This window comes from Terrapene carolina, unplaced genomic scaffold, assembly GCF_002925995.2.
Source record: "Terrapene carolina triunguis isolate 2854851 unplaced genomic scaffold, T_m_triunguis-2.0 Scaffold102, whole genome shotgun sequence".
NCBI classification, from domain to species: domain Eukaryota; kingdom Metazoa; phylum Chordata; order Testudines; family Emydidae; genus Terrapene; species Terrapene triunguis.
The window spans coordinates 2,221,647-2,237,347 of record NW_020664453.1 but is presented as its reverse complement, the minus strand read 5'-3'; the positions used below and the strand labels follow the sequence as shown (position 1 = coordinate 2,237,347).

The 15,701-nt window shown below is 41.0% G+C and overlaps 1 protein-coding gene across 1 annotated transcript in view; it reads right to left on the bottom strand.

The window, feature by feature from the left end:
* Positions 1-15,701, bottom strand: part of LOC112120543 (ubiquitin carboxyl-terminal hydrolase 24) — a 104,961-nt gene that overhangs the window by 12,859 nt on the left and 76,401 nt on the right. Inside the window, exons 46-60 of the mRNA XM_026651721.1 lie at positions 14,958-15,099; positions 14,120-14,239; positions 13,486-13,706; positions 12,591-12,715; positions 12,011-12,152; positions 11,514-11,664; positions 10,274-10,369; positions 9,395-9,498; positions 7,784-7,897; positions 5,694-5,790; positions 2,866-2,982; positions 2,198-2,290; positions 1,755-1,857; positions 631-752; positions 125-238 (exon numbers count right to left, since the gene is read on the bottom strand). Coding sequence (XP_026507506.1) covers positions 125-238; positions 631-752; positions 1,755-1,857; positions 2,198-2,290; positions 2,866-2,982; positions 5,694-5,790; positions 7,784-7,897; positions 9,395-9,498; positions 10,274-10,369; positions 11,514-11,664; positions 12,011-12,152; positions 12,591-12,715; positions 13,486-13,706; positions 14,120-14,239; positions 14,958-15,099 — 1,861 coding nt within the window. The remainder of the gene's footprint in view (positions 1-124; positions 239-630; positions 753-1,754; positions 1,858-2,197; positions 2,291-2,865; positions 2,983-5,693; positions 5,791-7,783; positions 7,898-9,394; positions 9,499-10,273; positions 10,370-11,513; positions 11,665-12,010; positions 12,153-12,590; positions 12,716-13,485; positions 13,707-14,119; positions 14,240-14,957; positions 15,100-15,701) is intronic.

The window sequence follows — 15,701 nt, the reverse complement described above, 5'->3', positions numbered from 1 at the left end:
TCCAAGGAGCGTACAGACTATACTTAAGATCCCCCCAAAATATTTAAAGCCCTTGGAACACAACCGTAAGTTCAAAGCCTGGAACAGGCCATACGCTGAAAATCTACTTTGATTAGCTTTGTACCTTGATGAAATGTAGCACGGTGAAGGAAAAGTGCTCATTACAAAAGCAGCAATACACCACCATCTCGATGAGAACTGACAATGATCCAGTTAGCTCCCGTAACGCATGCATCACCTAATGGAGAGATACATATATCATTTCAACACAGCTATAGTGTTACTCTTAAAAGCTATAGCGTTATGGGATTTTTTTAGTATCCTTCAGGGATGTAATTTTGCTTCCTACCCCATGGTGGCCAGGTCAGTCCACCCCCAATAGCATTCCATAACATTGCTGCTTTCCATCTCTGCTAAACTTGCCTTCAACAATAATTTGGCTTGCAGCCCACTTATGAGCTATGTTATTGAAATTTTCCAGTGTAAAAAGGCTGAGTTGATATTTTCTGATGTGTGCTCCAAAGGCTAAAATGTTTGTTTTATTTCTCAAGTGTAGTGGTATTTCAAAGAACCAACATAACACCAGCTTTTAAACACACAAGTTGTGGAGACATTTAGCACAATAGCTACCTCCAGTAAGTAAGGCTTCCCCTCAGACAGGAACAACAAGGTTTCCACTTCTTCATGGAGGGACAGAAGTGGACCTGAGGCAGTGATGCTAAGAGGTGGACGCTGTTTAAAGACACCAGGAGCTAAAAGAAAAACAGAACATACAACACACGGATATAACACTGTTCTGCACTTCAAAAACCATCATCATTTCTGTGATAATGTTGGGTTTGCTGCGATCTCTGTTGACAGCAAATAGTTTCCAAGAACCTTCATCTCAAGTGCTGCACCACATACAATACGCATCACCACACAATCACTTCAGCACAGAAAATGAACCATTTATTACGTTGTCAGCATCCTAGCGACAACTTAATAAAGTGCTAAAAGACCACAGCAAACGAGTTTACTTACATACATTAACCTTGGATACTTTTATCTCAAGTTTTAACACAATCACTACCACCACATTCAAGTGTTACAACAGAACTTAGCACCTTTCTAGTACTTTAAAACTTCAACCCCATCGCAGAGTTTGGCAAATTTAACAATTCTGTTCAGTACTGAAACTTTTCTTTCAAATGAGGGAGAGGATGTCTCTAAAGTCCCACTTCAAGCACTGAGGATCCCAACTTTTGTCTTTTTATCCCTTCCACAGCACTTAGTTTAACAGGGGTGTCTTTCCAGCGGCAGATGGCTGGATACTTAACCGCTTATTTAACTTTACCTAAGAATTAAATATCCTTTTGAAAGGGTTGGAAGGGATATGGAAAATGCCAGCGAAGTACAAAGTTGAAAGCTGGTCGTGTCTGGTACATGGTCCAGACTGGATTGACACGGCTTAATTCACTCATGCTGGTAAAACTCTCTTGGACACGTGGATGACAGGGTGCTATGAAAATGATATATTCACACATTCCTAGAGTGCCAGCCATATTTTTAGTTCACCATGGTATTCAAGTATCTCTACATGTACACAAATGAAAAACACGTGGGCTCAGCTGTACCTCACACACACACACACACAGTTATTTTCAATGTTCAAGGTAATTTTATTTCCCTCAATGATGACAAAATTAGTTCCCTCCACAAATGTAAGCTCATCTCAGCAAAGTGCCATACAAAAACTGAAAGGTTACTCTTACCCACATTCCTCTGTGAGGAGACATCAGAGTGCAAAACAAGTAGTGCCACAGTATTGTGAAGGAATCCAAACTCCCGCGCTTGTGCTGAACTCCACCTGCGGTTCTGTTTGGCAAAGCATGGAGCAAAATATACATCACTCCCTACTTACATCGGTAGTAACACATTCAAAGCCAAGCATCTATAACTTTTTCCTCTCTGGATACAGTGAAACCTTCCTGTACTACATGCAATAAAAACCCACTCAAACCATCACAGCTACGAAACATCAATTCATTCAGACAAAGGTGGGGTTTAAGCACAGATTTAAAGGAAAATGATAAAATAATCAAAGGAATATGCCTTTTTAAACCTCATGAAAAGTCTGTCCTCTGACTTAAGCATATGAAAAATATGGGAATAGTCGACCTAAGCACACACGACATACATGCCATTTAGGTGTTACCTGGTTATTTTGCCGGTTGGGGCCAAGGAGAAAGTTGATCATATGCCTTAAAGCAGAATGTCGGAGAAGAAGATTGCTAGCCCTTATACCCTGCTGTCAAAAGACAGAATGCAAAGTTACATTGCTGTACAGATACAGAATTACATTTTGTAGGAGCAAAAGTAATTTGCTGTATAGGCTAGACTCTAAATTCCCTACTTATGAAGAAAGTGTTTCTCTATCAATAAGCTACACCTTCACATAGCAAGAGCACTGAATAAAGGATGCTTTATGAAATTCCACTTTAGTGGTTTGTAAGCTCTGTGTGGCTTTAAAACAATTAGAAACCATGCTGTGACATACAGCACCATCCTCTCTGCTATTCAGCTTCCCACCGCAAACCTTTCAGCCTATTTCTTTAAATACTGTCAAATTATTGTATTTAGACTTAAGCAACACAGGCAGGGTTTAACATGTATACATTGCTTGTATTTCTATACTCTTCTGTCCCAATCTAGTGTTCAAAAGCCATGTGCTTTACAGAGATAGGCGTTTTACTCATTTGAATTCTGGAAAGTTCTCATTACCACTGTTTTCTTAAATAGGTTATAGAGTATCCATAACCAGTTCCTTTTCTCATGTCCTTTTAAATTAAAATAATTTGAAAAGCTATTAGTTCATTTAGTTACCTTGTGTACAAAGTTGTTGAACAGGAAAAAGTACTGTGCACAGTTTTTACAGTTCTCGGGAACATCTTTATCCAACAGAGCAAGTAGCACCTCCATTAACTGATGTAGACTTTTTAACTGTCAAAAAGTAATATTTAAATTAAAGTGGCAATTGACTACTGTATAAATCATTTAAAACACCCCCTATTAAGGTTGAGGACTAGTTAACATCACTGTGTTTATATTCAGATGTACTTATTGTGATGAGAAAAATCGAACCAGGAGGAAACAGTCAAAACCTGCTTTCCCCTTTCAGACAGTAATATTATGTACATTCTGAAAATGAAAGCAAAGTATCAACATTCAGCAGAACTTGCTCAGAGAAATGGAATTTGACCAGCTTTGTCTCATTGGGCCATTGAGCAGACTTTCCTTATAGGCTTAATTAGACAACTTCCTAAACGGTGGCGCAAAGGGGTAGGAACATCCGCCTCCCCATGAGAGAGTTATCTTAATCCATCACACAGAAGCATTCACTGAAAAAGTCAATATACAAAGTTAGGAAATTAATTTCCGCTGTGAACCGTAGTCTGGTAATTAAGACTAACTTAAAAGCCCATTGGCAACGCATGGAAATATGCTATCAGCACAGAACGGTGATCATATTTTCTCAATTTCTCTTACATCTCAAGGACAATTGCATGAGAGTAGGTCTAAATTAATCTTTCCCACCCAGAAAAAACACACTGTTTAGAAACTACTTCTGTTTCATATTTTCTTGTGGTTTCTCCCTTGTGGTATTACTAGGGACAGTTGCATGTAAGCAGGAACATTGTGAAAAAGCTCACCTACTGAGGCGCTCTCACCCAAAGTTAATTGCATTTATATTCACTCCAGGGTACTATACTATGCTGATGTCAGAGACTTCTGATGTCAGATAAGGAAGGGGAAGCAGTTGCAGGTAACTCTTAGATTCTGAATGTGTGTGTACCAGTCTTGGTAATATCAAAAGAGAATAAACCAAAACATGACAAAGAATGATTTCCAAACAATGTTTTTCAGATTTTTTTTGTGGGGTCAGCTTCTCTTTGAGACAACAAACCTGAATGTTATTTATATATTTTTACAGGAAATATTGTGTTTTAACTAAACTTGAGCCCTTAAAATTGATGATTGATTGACGATCCCTCGATTTCGAGGATGATCTCCATCTCTACCACGGATTTACATATGGGTCCTGAGATGACTCAGGAGTCTGATCCTGGAACGTCAAATCCGCCTGCAGTAGGTACACATTTTGTGGCAGGTCAGAGGCCTGCTGGGAGCAAGTTTTTTCTTTTTCCTTCCTCCTCTCTCTTTTCAGCTTCGAGGGCAAGGCACTTCTCCTCGAAGTGGGCCACTGTCTGATGGAGGATATGGCGCCATTGGGGTCGGTTGGTAGCTTGCTCTTCCCAGCTTGTGATGTCCACATCAGTTTTCTTAAGCTACGCTTTCAGTGTGTCTTTGTAGCATTTCCTCTGACCACCATGGGATCTCTGACCATGGTGAGCTGAGAGTAGAGGACTTGTTTTGGGAGATGAGTCTGGCATCTGCACACAATGTCCAGCCCTGCGAAGCTGGGGCATGAGGATCATTGCTTCCATGCTAGTGACATTGGCTTCAGCGAGGATGCTGGCGTTAGTGCAGCGATCTTGCCACTTGATGCGAAGGATCTTCCGGCAGCATCGTTGGTGGTATCCCTCCAAACTCTTGAGGTACTGTCTATTGGTCACCCAGGTTTCGCATCCATAGAGGAGTGTAGGAACAATAATGGTCTTATAGACCTGGATCTTGGTGACCTGCTGTAGATCACGGTCCGTGAAAATGCATCAGAGCAATTTCCCACTGGATCCTGTGGTGGATCTCACTCTCGATTTTTGCATTTTGAGAAAGTTGGCTACCAATATAGCAAAAGTGCTCAACTCTCTCCAAAGTCTGACTCTCGATGGTGATTTGTGGTGGGTCATGTGCAAGGCCTGAAGCAGGTTGATCGAGCACTTTAGTCTTCTCAATATTCAGTGAGAGTCTAGACTTCGGTAAGCTTGTGCAAGAAAATCCAGTATGGACTAAAGGTCATTCTCAGTGTCTGCGAGAATGACACAATCATCAGCATACTGAAGATCAGTAATGGACGCCCTGAAGACTTTAGACTGAGTGGAGACGCTGAAGATTAAAGAGCCACCCATCCATTCTATATTGAATGTCAACTCCATTGGGGTGGTGATCTTTAACGAGGACCAAAATGACTGCTAAATAGATGGAAAACAGGGTTGGGGCAATAACGCATCCTTGCTTAACCCCAGTTCTTATGACAAAAGGTTCCATCTCAAGACCATTACAGAGAACTGTGGCAGTCGTCTGATCATGGAGAAGCCTTAGAAACGTAATAAATTTTGGAGGGCAGCCAAATTTGGCCAGCATCTTCCACAGGACTTCACGATTGACAGAGTCAAAGTGAAAGCCATGTACAGGTCCTGATTTTGCTCCCGAGACTTTTCCATCCTCTGTTACCTTAAAATTAAGGTGCATGTCATTCCCCAGCAAACTTAACTGCTATTTACGTACAGATAGAGGGCTGAGATCCCGTGATGTGTACCAGACATTCAAAATATGCAACTTGGGACTCCAAGACTGGGGTCTGGAGGAAAGGAGCAGGAAGAGATTCAAGAACTGAAGAACGATGGAGAATGAGGTTATTAAAGCCTTCTACTTTGGTCATTAATAGAGGTGCATGGTATTTTCTGCCAATACAGTGCCAGCTATAACATTACAAAAATCAATACACTAATTCAGAATTAAATATCACTGACCTTATCCTGATAAAGCAAGGCACCGTCTAGAGTTTTTTCAAGAATGGTGGCAACAGCGATTCGCACCTCTCTTACACTGCACTCCAGCAGGAAAGTCCTGGAAAATACACAATGAAGCTGAAGGGAGCTTGGGATCAAACCTTTGGTTTGTCTACGCTACTACTTCATGTTGAAGTTTGGCATTTGGCATGTAAAAGGACAAAAGCTGAGGCTTGCGTTCATGCTTGCTCCTATTGCAATTTCCAATGTTTTCGTTTTTTAGAGCAGTGAACCTGCATTTGATCACTTTAAAAGACCTAACTGAAGTTATAGTACAATTCATAAGAGACATCTATACATATAGCATCAACATTCTTCAATCAGCGCTTTTATACATAGCATACAGTATGGTTGCATAGCAGATTCCTAGCATATGTTCCAGGCCACTCAGAAGTGATTAAATGGGTTCTTTCCTCAACTTCTGAGAGCTGGCACACTTTCCCCACCCAGTGGTCTTCACTAATGGATGATCTTATACACGGCATGATTACCATGCAATGTTCTCTAGCAATAAAAAAATCCAAGCAGCAATTTCATAACAGCATAACTACCACCATCACCTCCTCTCCAACATTTTCCATCTTAGATTACACAATAGGTGCCTTGGAAATGCCTAAACACTAGATATTTCCTTTTCTGATCAAGAACCAGCAAACTTACTTCCTGACACGAAATCCAAAATACCCCGAAGCATATAGGTAATTCAGAGAGAACTCTGCTTAAACACTAGTGAGTTTGATGCAGAAAAACAAAAAGCCATTCAAAGTTAGGTATCAGAGGGGTAGCCGTGTTAGTCTGAATCTGTAAAAAGCAACAGAAAGTCCTGTGGCACCTTTAAGACTAACAGAAGTATTGGGAGCATAAGCTTTCGTGGGTAAGAACCTCACTTCTTCAGATGCAAGTAAGCAAGCAAAGTTAGGGGTTCTCTCACAACTAAAGTTATGGAAGGAACGTCAACCTTGAATTTCCTTGCCTCAATTAGTGATTATTATTGCTTGTTAGCTAGAAATACACTACAACGATCAGGTGATTCATGGGAATACAGTAGGATAGCTGAAGAGCTATTCCCTCAAAGTAATTATGATTCATCGTTTAAATATTTAATACAATTAAGAAAATGCTTAAACTTAGATCATGAAGCTTTCTAATACATTGGAATATGTGCTAAAAAGTTAAAAGAGCCTTGGATGCAAAACAAAATTTTCTTGTAATCCCAAAACAAGCCAGTATTAAGTTGTGTGCTCTCCACTCATTGAAACTGTAATAGCTACCGGCAATGGCCTGGATTTATTATGCTCAAAAGAGTTGCTGAAACTTTGGAATAGTGCAAGATAAACCCAACAATCTGCCAGGAGGATTTAATGTAAATGCCTCTAAGAAAGAAATAAATGAGGCTGAAGAGCTTTTGTAAACAACCACTTCATAAAAAGTGGAGAACTGACAAATAACTTGAGAATTCTCAATGAAAGGCATTCTGAAATAAGGCCCGACTAGCACATTTCGGGGGACTTTGTTTCTTGAACACAAATGATCTCCCCCTTCTATTAAGTACAATAAAAGCTCTTTGATAACATCCTTCTGAGCAACCTGAACCATGAAATTGCTCATCTAGGGACTTCACTGTAGAGGAGTCAGTGGGTGGATGAACTTATTCGAAGAATATGCTCTAGCTTCTACATCTTTGTAAGAGAAACAAAATTGAGAATACTGCAACGATCTTGGTAAATACATTTAATCATGTTTTCTGTTCCCTTCCTCTTGTAGCATAAACAAGTCAAGAGCTCCACAAACTCTTGTATTTCAAAGCAATCACTAAAACTAGATTATTAAACATTGGTTTCTCCATTTACGTGGATATCACTATTTTATTATATTTATTGGCTTCTTCATGAAAAATTAAGCAATTAGATAATGACAAATACTATTTCAAAACATCTGATTAAGGGATACAGAATATACTGAACAGCTCTTCTACTTTTATTAGTATGTGCCAAACCACACCTTTCAGAAATGTAACTTATATTGACTTGAGAGAGGAGATTGGTACTTACTTTACAAGCTCTCGTCCCTCTGATCCAACCAAATATTCAACTAGCCACTGACAAGCATCAAAACTTTTAGAAAGCAATGCATCAATGGTGGCAATCCATTCTTCCGTATCAATCCTTTAATGAAGCAGAGACAGGAGGATAAGTAAAACAGCAGAATTTCATATCTGACTTTTTCGTGTCTGATAATCAATATCTTGTGTTTCTAGAGCAGGGGTGGGCAAACATTTTGGCCCGAGGGCCACATCTGAGTGGGGAAATTGCATGCAGGGCCATGACTGTAGGGCTGGGGCAGGGGGTTGGGGTGCGGGAGGGAGTGTGGGAGGGGGTGTGGTGTGCAGGAAGGGGCTCAGGGCAATGGGTTTGGGCAGAGGAGGAGTGCGGGGTGTATGAGGGGGCTCAGGAAAGGGAGTTGAGTGCAGGAGAGGGTGCGGGATGGGGCTCATGGCAGGGGTGCAGGGAGGAGTGTGGGAGGGGGCTCAGAGCAGGGGGTTGGGGTGCAGGCTCCCTGCCTGCCCTGGCCCCGCGCTGCTCCCGGAAGCGGCCGGCACCACATCCCTGCAGCCCCTGGAGGAGGGGAGCAGAGGGCTCTGTGCACTGCCCTCGCCTGTGGGTACCTTACCCGAAGCTCCCATTGGTTCCCCGTGGCCAATGGGAGCTTCGGGGGAGGTACCACAGGCGAGGGCAGCATGCAGAGCCCTCCGCCCCCAGAGACGTGGTGCTCGGCCGTTGCCAGGAGCGGTGCGGGGCCCGTGGCGCCACGGGGGTGGCAATCCCGTGGGCCGGATCCAAAGCCCTGACAGGCTGGATCCAGCCCACGGGCCGTAGTTTGCCCACCCCTGTTCTAGAGGTAGTTATCGTTCTGCTGTGCAGCTTTCAGGGCAGCAGGACCCGATTGGTCAATCAAAGGGGAGTGGTTTGACTCCTTTTTCTGGGGAGCTACTGCTTCCACCACTGAAAAAGATCTTAAGAATGTAACAAGATACAGTAACTCAGACCCTCTCTCTTTGTTTCACCTGTCTACAGCGTATACAGGACCCATGTCTTGATTTGAATTGAAAACACGTCGGATAGCACAGGACAAAATAGCGAGACACTTAGGAAAAAAATCATCCATCACATTTTACTGTCTCAAATCCAGCCTAGCCATTCCTGCACTGAGATCCAAAAAGTGGCTTTTAACATTATTCATAAACTCTGCAATATTCAGGAAGAGTAAGTATTTATTTAAAACTAAATTTACTTGTGCTCATAAAATACCAGGATTTAGAGTTCTTATTTCTCAATTCAGAATACACGCTAATTAAAGCTTTGACCATTTTACTTTTATTTAAATCCTTTCTACCCCCACAGCGATGTTATGGGTGACACCCACAGAAATGGACAACTGCAGTAGAAAGAAGTTGTCGAGTTTCCCTCCCGGGGTTTTTTGTGTGTTGGGCAAATTCCATTTGTATTTGGAATCCCCCAGCTGGAGAGTATTGCTGTGCTGGTGAATATCAACAGGATTTGTGGAGTCAAGAGGTTTAAATGCAATAATTCAAAAAGTTACAGGATTTACAAGCCAGCAAGTCTCATCGGGTATGCCCACAGAGCACTAAAATGAATCCTTACCTGAGTTTTTTCTTGGTTCGTAAATAGGTTTGGAAGAGGAACTGGACTGCTAGCTGTAAGCTCACCTTTGCCATACACGGGTAATAGGGGTGTTTTAGCTTAGTCTGAAAGAAATAACACATTCACTCCAGTCCAGTAGTACCACTTTTCTGTTCATATTTGTAAAGAATCAGTAAACATAGCAAAACACTCTGTTTTTAAAGTTTTGCTTCCTTTGGAGGCACATTGGCAGGCCCCAAATTTTACCTACACTGAAATGAAGACTCTCCAGCTCAGAATACAAAAGCAATCTAAAACTAGGGCTATAACTTTGCTAAAATATGAACTAGCTTGCTGAAAAACCCACCCGACCCAGGATGCTGGTTTGTTTACTGTTCCATTATTGTGAGTAGACAGGACTGTATGAGCTCTAGGACTCTGGAGTGCATCTATCGGAGCTGCTAGGCTTGTAAATAATGTCCCTTTAAAGTTGGAAGCATTGTTTTACAGAAAGCTCCAAGAACTAGAAAAAGAATGATACGAAGGTGACTAATATCAATTGTGATCCACCCTTCCTAAAGGAAGGGAATGCTAACCAGCCAGAGCTTAGCAACTTGCATCCCTGTCATACAATTTTTTAATTACGGAAATTTAAATCATACTTTTGTACATTTTACTGCAGCCTGACGACAACTGTTTCCATGATCAGGAACAGGAAGATAGCATCAGCTTTTAACTAGATGCTGTCACTAGGAAACGTAACTGGAGATATTGAATAGTTTAAACAAGAATTCCATTAATCCACCCAGCTATTTTTCTTCTGACTGGGGCCCAAACAACCTTATGTATGCCCTCCTGTCCAATATTATAGCACCCAAGGATTAAAATCTTGCTACTTACGGCATTCAGAGAAGCTAACGACAGAACAAAACTGAAATAGTCACTACTGTACACATCTCTATTCTTCATAAATTTCAGATTTTCATCTCTCACCATCTGTAAAGGAAAAGTGGTTATTGTTAGTAATGAACGGCAAGAAATCATTACATCCTCCCAGGTTACAGTGCTCACATTAACATTCCAATCCTACCTACTCCGGAGGGATCGGCAGTGTTTGGCACATGGTCATGCCACTAAGTTATTTGTGCTCCGAGCTCACTGTATTGCTTTGGGGAAGTTAGTACGGAGAGATTTCCATAAAGGCAATTATTTTCTCCCAAAATATGGTCAGAATCACACTGGGCAGAGTGAGAATAATTTACCCACTTGCCCAGCAAACGATCGCTTGTGGTTTTGTTTGTATTTAGGAATGTTACAAGACTATGTGCCAAGAACATGAAAGCTTAGGATCACTAACGTGCTACACAAGTTATTGGAACATAAAATTAGCAGGTTCAACAAAGAGTCACAACAACAGTCATGCATGCAGAGGTCCCCCCAAGCAAGTTTCACTAGAAGCCTCACAATAAGTTTAAAACAAATTCTGTTTTCTGTGACTACATGTTTTAAACGCCATGCTGCACTGTAAACCCTCCTGTACGCCACTGCTTAAACGGTCACCAACTCTCCCTCCATTGGCTTCCGATCTTACCAAGCCAACTTCAAAGCCCTCATAGGCAGAGGTAACATTTGTATGTCTGAGCTGGTCTCCTTCTCTGTGTTTTGGTTTCTCCCATTCTCCTCACCTTACTGTTCTCACACTTTACTCCAAAAATAAGGACAGCTAGCTAGAATTCCTGTTTATCTGCCAAATATCTTCTCTGTTCTTCACACTCACTTCGAGGACTCCATCCTTTCTGCTCTCAATCATCTCTTCTCTCCCCCTTATATACATGGATTTTAATGTTCATTTAGATTGTTTTAAACTAAAAATTCTTCAAGGCAGGGAATCTGTCAATCAATGTTTTTGAACGCTATGGTGTAAAAGTACCGTGCCGTAGAATTAGTTATTAACATTGGATTGACGGCTATAGGAACGAGTCAAACAGTCCTGAAACATTTTCCACCTTTAATCTAGTTTTGTTTTCAACATATCTATTTCTACATTAAGGTCAGCTTCAAAATAATGTATTTCACCTGCTATGCCTAATAAATTAATTGACAGAAGCAGCATTCAGTCCCTATTTTTGGAGTTCTTTACCTGATATATTCGTACAGGCATTTTCTCTACAAAGAGTCCTTTCTTCTCTCCTTTTCTGACCAGCTTAGTCAAGATGGAGAGACGGTCACTGTTGGGTCTGTGTGGTCGAGGTGATGACTGGGGTGAAATTTCTGGAGAAGATGGAGCAGATCTAAGAGACAGACAAGTTTAATGCTGATAATTGAATCCTGAGATAATCTTGCAAGGCAATTTTCAATATACCAACAGGAAAATGTCATCTTAATGAAGTGTTTTGATCCTTATCTCCATATATTTTTGGAGGCTGTTGGAGTCAGTGTCAGACCTCTCACTACAACAGTGGTGGGAGCATGAAAGTTACTCATGGAAGCAATAAAAAAGTACTCATTAAGAGCCTTAAAAAAATAGGGCAGACAGCATGCTCCTTTGGGGGACAGGAATTATCCTATTCTTAGTTTTGTCTATGGTATCTAGATATCATGGAATCAGAAATGCCTCAGATAGGAGGACAAACTTACAGCGAGAGATCCTCAGCTTCTTGCCGTACAACGCTGACTCGACTTTTCTTTGGTAAGACTGGAGAGTTCTGATCTGAGACTCTCTGGTAAAACAGCATGTAGGCATTCCAGTACCGCCGACGCACGTCGGGATAAGGGTTAGCTTTAAAGAAAAATGAGGTTCAAGTCAGTCTTTGTAGGTATAACTAGTCTTATAATCCCTACAAGGGAAACATAAAATTCAATAGACAATTAATGCAAAAAGTAAGCTATATAAAGTAATTTTAACCATTTTAATCCCAGTCTACTCTGAGGGAAGTGAGCACATAAGGCGTGGGGCTACAGGGAATTTGGTTCAATAAGTATTATTCAACCCTCTCTCAATAAGCAGTGAAAGCATTCCTCAGTAATGTGGAAAACTTTATGAAAAGTTGCTTAGGAAGGTTTCCTAGTCAAATGTAATTGAAGACATTCTAATTCTAGTCACTCTGAGTCAAAGTGTTAATCCTAGTATGTCTGATAAAATTTACTTAATTCTAACTCTGCAGTGAATTAGTATGAAACAAAGCCGTTATTCATTAAGCCTGTACTTATTACTTACACTGATCATATACTTTTGGTCTATACTCTCCACCAAAACATTCATATTCCAAGGTTTCATCAGTTAACTCAAATTCTTCAACAACCGTGTCATTGAATTTATACCATTTTCCTTTTCCACATCCCCTATGGTCAAACACAACAGAAAAGGTGAAAGAAGTTACAAGATAGGTTTGAGTGCCTTAAATTAAAAAAAATTCTCTAGCAATGAAATTCCTGAGATTGGGTCTGCTTTGATGGTGAACAAGAAGGGCTTAAAACAATTCTTAAAGTTACAAAAATCACTTTAATGAAAAGGTGTGATTTAAAAATCAAAAGCATGAAACATGTCATCTAATGTTCAGACATCACTGAAAGCCCCAATCTTGCAAGCCTGCATGGAACCCTAATGGGTATGTCTACACTGCATCTCAGAAAGAGCCTTCCAGCTTGGTTAGACAGACTTCTGATAGCAGGACTCACCGTAGCACACTAAAAATAGCTGTATAGACCTTGCCACCTGGGCTGGAGATCAGGCTCTCAAGCCCCCTGCCCCTCCCCACCCAGGCTTGAGAGTCCCAGCTGTAATGTCAAAGCAATGTCTACACAACTATTTTTAGCACACTAGCATAAGTCTGTCTACCCTGGCCAGATGGCTTGCGCCCAGATGCAGTGTAGACACACCCAATGACATTAACTGGGGTAGCTTACAGGATTGGACCTTAGTTCACACTAGATTTTCAACTTTTTCCAGAAGCGCTTACGTTTTTTCAGTAGCTCGTGTCTTTGTTGGTAGCTTTAAAGGACTCACTACGTTTAACAAGGAACCTGGGATGTTCCTTTTAAAACAAGTCATCTTCAGACCCAGTTGCTTTGGTCCTAACCCACTAACGTGTGTGATCATTGTCATTTGTTACCTCCTGTCCTTTATAAAGGAATAATAGTGCCCTGCATGCGCTTGGCCACTGTGCACAATCACACCAACAAGCTCGTAGTTTTCTGTAGGGGCAACTTTTTTTCGTGGGGATCCTCCACCTCCTTGATCTGTATTTCTTCCATTGTCACCAACTTCTGAAGAGGAATCTTGTCGAGCCATTCCTGAAACTGTGTAGGGTTCCATGTTCAACATCCAGGGAAACTGTTCAAAAGCAAACATCTTGGATTAAACTAAGACACCATCTGGTATGTTACCAGCTTGCTGTCGTCGTATAAAAACACAAAGACTTACTCATAAATGCCTTATACACTGGAAATAGCTAATGAAAGTGCTGTGCTTTCACCTTTTATCCGCACAATGTATAAGTTAGCCAGCATTTCTTTAAGAAGCAGGTTTTTGCTCTTGCTTTCCAGGCCATAAAGGACTTGGGAGTAAAGTGGAAACAACAGACTCAGCCCTTGAAAGGCTCCACAGGGAGCTACAAACATTATCAATGCAAAGAAGATCACTGTACAATGGTCTCTGAAAAAAATGCTTTTTTTGAGGAAGGGGATGAAGGGAAAAATGGGAATTCAAGAGGAGCCGCGGGGGAGAATATAGAGCAGTTCTCTTACCCTTATCTGTTCATCATATTTAATGGATCGGCCACTCTCCCAATCAAATCCAAATCTCATCAGGTGGATCACCAAAACACTGGGCAGAGCTTTAATGCAGGTGCGCTTCACTGTAGTTCTCTTAAAGAGAGAAGAAAGTCACCTGTCTAGATATTCATTATAAAACATTGTACAATTCCTGTCTAGTCTAAATGATTTTTAAAGAATAATGTCCCAAAATTGTACACACAGTGCCAGATGAAAGAAAGAAACACACACAAGCAATGAGCGATGTGTACAGAACCCACGCAGACTGGGTTATTTACACCTTTAGAAAAAACATCTTATACTATCCAGTCGCTCATCCGAGTGTTCGTGATATACAAAACTCAAGGTCATAGGGGATGGAACTTGATGTTTGGTTGGGGCTATAGATTTGGATTTACTCTTGTGATCATGAATGAAAGATACTGTTCCCTCATATGCCATATGAAATCTTTCTTCCTACATCCACGTAGAAAACAAGGAAATACTAAGGCTATGGCTACACTTCACTTATGTCGGTAAAACTTTTGTTGGTCAGGGGTGTGAAAAACACACACCCCCTGCCCGACAAAAGTTGAAATGGCAAAAAGCATCGGTGTGGACAATGCTGAGTCAGCATGAGACACTCTCCCGCCACCGAAGCTACCGCCCCTCATTGGGGGTGGTTTTATTTTGTCGGCAGGAGAGTTCTCTCCTGGTGACAAAGAGCAGCTACCCTGCTTAACTTACAGCGACAAGATTTTAGTGGCACAGTGTACACACAGAGCCTAAGTCATAGTGTGTATTTTAAACTCTACTCACAAAAGTAAAATACCTTTTCTTTGCATTTCTCACAGTAGTATGCGTTACTTCCCTCCAGAACTTCTCCTCTAACAAATTGATCCAATGAAATTTCCAGACTTTGACATGAAGTGACTCCTAGATTGAGCGCCATGAAGGCTTCTTCGCGCTCGTACCTAGATTCAAGAAGGGGGACAAAAACATTAAAATATTAGAGGACGAAGCAAAACATATCTAACTTAGACATGTCCTCCTAGGTAGAATCTTCAATTGTTAGAGCAAAGGCTGGAAATCAAGAAATATGTGCTTTATTCCCAGCTCTGCTACTGGCTTGCTAAGTGATCACAGACAAGTAATAATCTGCTTATCAGTTTTCATAAAGATAAATAGCCACTTCTGGAAAGTATAACTCATATAAAGAGGATCAACTCTCAAAGTAGTTACAATTTCTGGTCAGAACTTTCTTCACTTTTGTTGAGATTTCAGCTGCTGATTAGGATTAATTTTCTTACACCTACCTGACTTTACAAGAGAACCATGATTTAGAATTATTTTCTATTTGATCTGTTATAAGTGGCCATCAACTGGTTACAGGGTTCCTGCTCTCATTTTCAGCTTCTATTTCGGAGCCACTAATTAGAAAAAAAATGTGATGACCAATATAAGGAATTATGAAAGCCTTAGAATTTTAGCTTGGGAATGCTAGATTTTTCCTATAATAGACAAGGTGCTGGAAGCGTTTTAGTCACCAGCTGTTTACAAAGTACCATTTTGCTCT